Raw genomic sequence first — 3,629 nt, 5'->3', positions numbered from 1 at the left:
CAGCAGGTCTCATGTTTACAGGTTACTTGCAGTATGACACTGAAGAGGGGAGCTGAAGAAAAGCGGGAGTAGAACAAGTGTTGTGGGAGCAAATAAGAATGCCTGATCTCCCAAATGCAAATTCAACAGTTTAATAACACTGTGGAAAATCAGAAGTTGATAAATAGTCTGCATGATACCAGTTATCTGAAGAACTAAAGATTAAGGAGAGTGACATAACCGAGAGCCTGTGACAGCAATCAGATACAGTAACTGACACTTGAAATTAATATTAAGTAATATCTAGTGTTTTGCCACGATTTTCTTCCAGCCATGGATTTATCAAGTAAACCTTATGACATATGGAAGTCTAATTCATGCCTGCATCTCAAGGACTTGTGCTGTTCATTAGCTCTAAAGGAAACCACCTAAATCTGACAGAACACCACTCTGTGGAGACTGCCAAGGAAATGAAACTTCTAACTAAATAAAAATTCTTTATGTACAAGAAAGTAGGGTCATACCCATGGGCAGCTGGCTGCTTCTTGTGGATATAGTGGTTAGGTTTATTCATTTTGCAAGCCTGACTGAAAATGGATGTGATCTATTGAAGTGTCTCTATGAAAGACCAAGACATCCAGTAATTAACATATGCCTGAAGGAAGTCTAATTTTAAAAAACCCACATATTTTGGTTTAGGAGAATGTGTTAGGCATGGAAATACTATAAGAAGCTGCTGCTTTGAAGAAAGGCTGAAACACTAGACAAGAACACAGGAACACAAACTTCAACTCAGAACTGGATGAGCAGATACTGCTTCCCCCTCTAGTTTCTTGTGAGGTAGGCAATACTCACACCATAGGTTTGGCAGACTAGTAATTCTGAGAAGAGGGATGAATGAAAGGCAGTCTGTTTTTATGTAGGGTAATTAAATCACTTTACATCATATCAGAGCACCACAGTACAGAATAGGCATCTACAGTTGGAACAATAGTATATTAAGTCAAATAAAATTAACAAACTCTTAGCCTGACTTTTTCTTCCTTCAAACAACTTTCAGTGTTCCACCTTCTAAATAAAAGCCCCATCACATACTCTCCAATTGAAGTTAACAAGGCAAGAAACTAGCTCAGTAAAAATGTAAGAAAAATATAATAAAACAAAGAGGGCTAGAACCCAAGTTCTGAAGTGACTATCGTCATGGTAGTCAAGATGTTGACTAAAGTTTAACAGACTACTACAAGTTTCCAGCCTGCCTTTTTAATATTAATAGTTATAACATGAACAAATGATTCATAGCCAAGTATGAAATGAGAGAAACTTTTCCAAGTATGTGACAGAGACCTGAAGAGCACCACTTTTAGTAAAACTATATTCCTTTACTTCTCTCTTTTGAAGCAGTACACTGTGTACAAGATCAACACTTAAATCCTGCATCTCTCTAGCAGCTTTCTCTGTTCTATGACTTATAAACAGCTTCCAGATATTGCACCAGGTCTACATGAATATGGTATTCCAAAATGGATGGCAGACTTATTCCTCTCATACCTTAACAAACTTGGCATTGAGGATAACTTTTGTCTAAATACAAGTCAATTAGGTCATTCTTCAGACTGTATGGAAGCTACTCTGATGAGAGACCAGGTAATCTCACAATACAGCCTCAGTCTGAGGGATCATCTAACCAGAAAGTATAGCTATATTTTTTAAAAGTACTGAAGATTCTCCTGGCCAAGAGTAGACCAATAGAGATTAATGTACCTCTGAGACCTGGGGAAGAAAGCAGTCATCTTGGAGCATACAAATTCCTCTAATAAGGCAGACAGGTAAACATTTTTATAAGTGTACATGCACAAAAGTAAGCACCAGCTAATGAAGAAAACTCCTTTTCTTTCACAGATGTAGAAATGAGGTGCCAAACTTTTTTATTCAGGCAAGTACATTGTTTACTGTATGGCCAGCGGAGGGCCAGATGACATACTGAGAGCGCAGCAAGCTGTTACATCTTCTTTTCGTAAGAGGGAAAAAAGTAGCATAACCCATTACTTCCACTTCACACAAGTCAGTGCTCGATGGCACAGAGCTGTGGGTCTCATAATACATGCCTACACACCACAGGTTGGCTACCCCGCGTGGAAGAAAAAAGTATCCTTTGGCCCCAATGATTTATAGTACAGAACTATCTACTACCATCTATTAACTATGAAATAGTTTGAAACAGATAAAAATATATGAAGATGTAATTCACCTGTGAAAGATCAACACTGCAAGGCACTCAAAGCAACAAAATGAAGACTAAAGCAACTACTGGTTTGCATGCACTCACTCATTCTTTCACTATTTTTGGGTTAAAGAATAATGTAAACAAGGAGAAATTCGTGGGTTTTGTACAAACAGTTATTTATTCACTGCAGATATTGTAAATGCTGTGGAAATGAAAACTTCCTGCAGGAAGGTTACTCTGGCAATTTAAAGGTATTACAGAGCTGCTCAAACTTCTCACAGATTTTGTATATATAGCTGTGACATATTAAATTATCAGCTTCATATCTGACACGGAGTTATTTCCACATTTTTAATTTGATAAATGTCTGTAGCACCTGATAATACTGGAAAAGTCTTCCTGGTGAAACTTGCTATTGCAAAACGAATAGCTGGCACAAAGAACAGTAAGGCTTAAAAAAAAAAAAAAAAACACCTGAACCACTGCCTCCTAAATGCATTATGGATTAAATAAGCAAGGATGATAAACAGCTTAATAGTCATGAAATAAGCTTCTGCTGTAACTCACACTCACCTGATGCCGAAGTTATAAACACAGTCTTAACTTTATCATTTTCTGATTATGATGTGTAACATCTATGCAGCTTAAAGCTGTGTTAATTATGACTCTAGGCAAAAGCACTATATTTTTTTTACTTTAAATATTCAATAATTAATACTAATCCTAAACACCACCTCTGACACATTACTAAATACAGCACTTTTAATTACTATATAATTAGTATGTTTAAGTTGGACTACTTTGTCTAACAAGGCAATCTTGTTCAACCACTAATGTTCCTTGTGTTAGTAAGCATTTTCTGATTGCTGCAAAACATTTTGGTTTTCAGACATTTTTACACAGCAGTGAAATAACTATTTTAAAAAGAAATCTATATTCCTCTCCACATATAGCATATTTAAACTTTTTAATGAAATTAGATTAAAGAAGCATCAAAACATTAGATCAAAAACTGTACAGGATCACAATATTCGACAGCCTATCCCATTAAATAAAAAACATTGCAGCTAAAGGCACGACACTGGTGAAAAAGGCAGCATAACTGAACTACAAATGGGATTTCTAGTTTCCCCGAAATGAACTCTAAATGGCTGTCAAAGCCACAGCGTGCATCAGTTGCTGCAAATCACTATCTGAGCATAAGACTGCTTTGTAGCTGTTCCCATAACACTTGCATTAATCGCAGTATTTTTGAAGTGTTACCTGCTACTTGTGCCAATTTATCATGAAGTGCATATAAGCTGTTCATCATGAGACTTATTTCATCTCCCTAGAATTAGAAAAACACATTAATGTTAAAAACAAACATTAGTAGAGATGTATTTTATTCCATTTACCCCAAAAATCTTTATACAAAATGGGGGGG

At 36.2% G+C, this 3,629-nt stretch overlaps 1 protein-coding gene across 1 annotated transcript in view; it reads right to left on the bottom strand.

Moving 5' to 3' along the window:
* LEMD3 (LEM domain containing 3) overlaps positions 1-3,629 on the bottom strand; it is a 50,655-nt gene that overhangs the window by 23,141 nt on the left and 23,885 nt on the right. Inside the window, exon 3 of the mRNA XM_010284753.1 lies at positions 3,467-3,529. Coding sequence (XP_010283055.1) covers positions 3,467-3,529 — 63 coding nt within the window. The remainder of the gene's footprint in view (positions 1-3,466; positions 3,530-3,629) is intronic.

The sequence above is a fragment of the Phaethon lepturus genome, unplaced genomic scaffold (assembly GCF_000687285.1).
Source record: "Phaethon lepturus isolate BGI_N335 unplaced genomic scaffold, ASM68728v1 scaffold42653, whole genome shotgun sequence".
Taxonomy (NCBI): Eukaryota; Metazoa; Chordata; class Aves; order Phaethontiformes; family Phaethontidae; genus Phaethon; species Phaethon lepturus.
The sequence above is the reverse complement of the archived record's forward strand: the minus strand, read 5'-3'. Positions and strand labels throughout refer to the sequence as shown.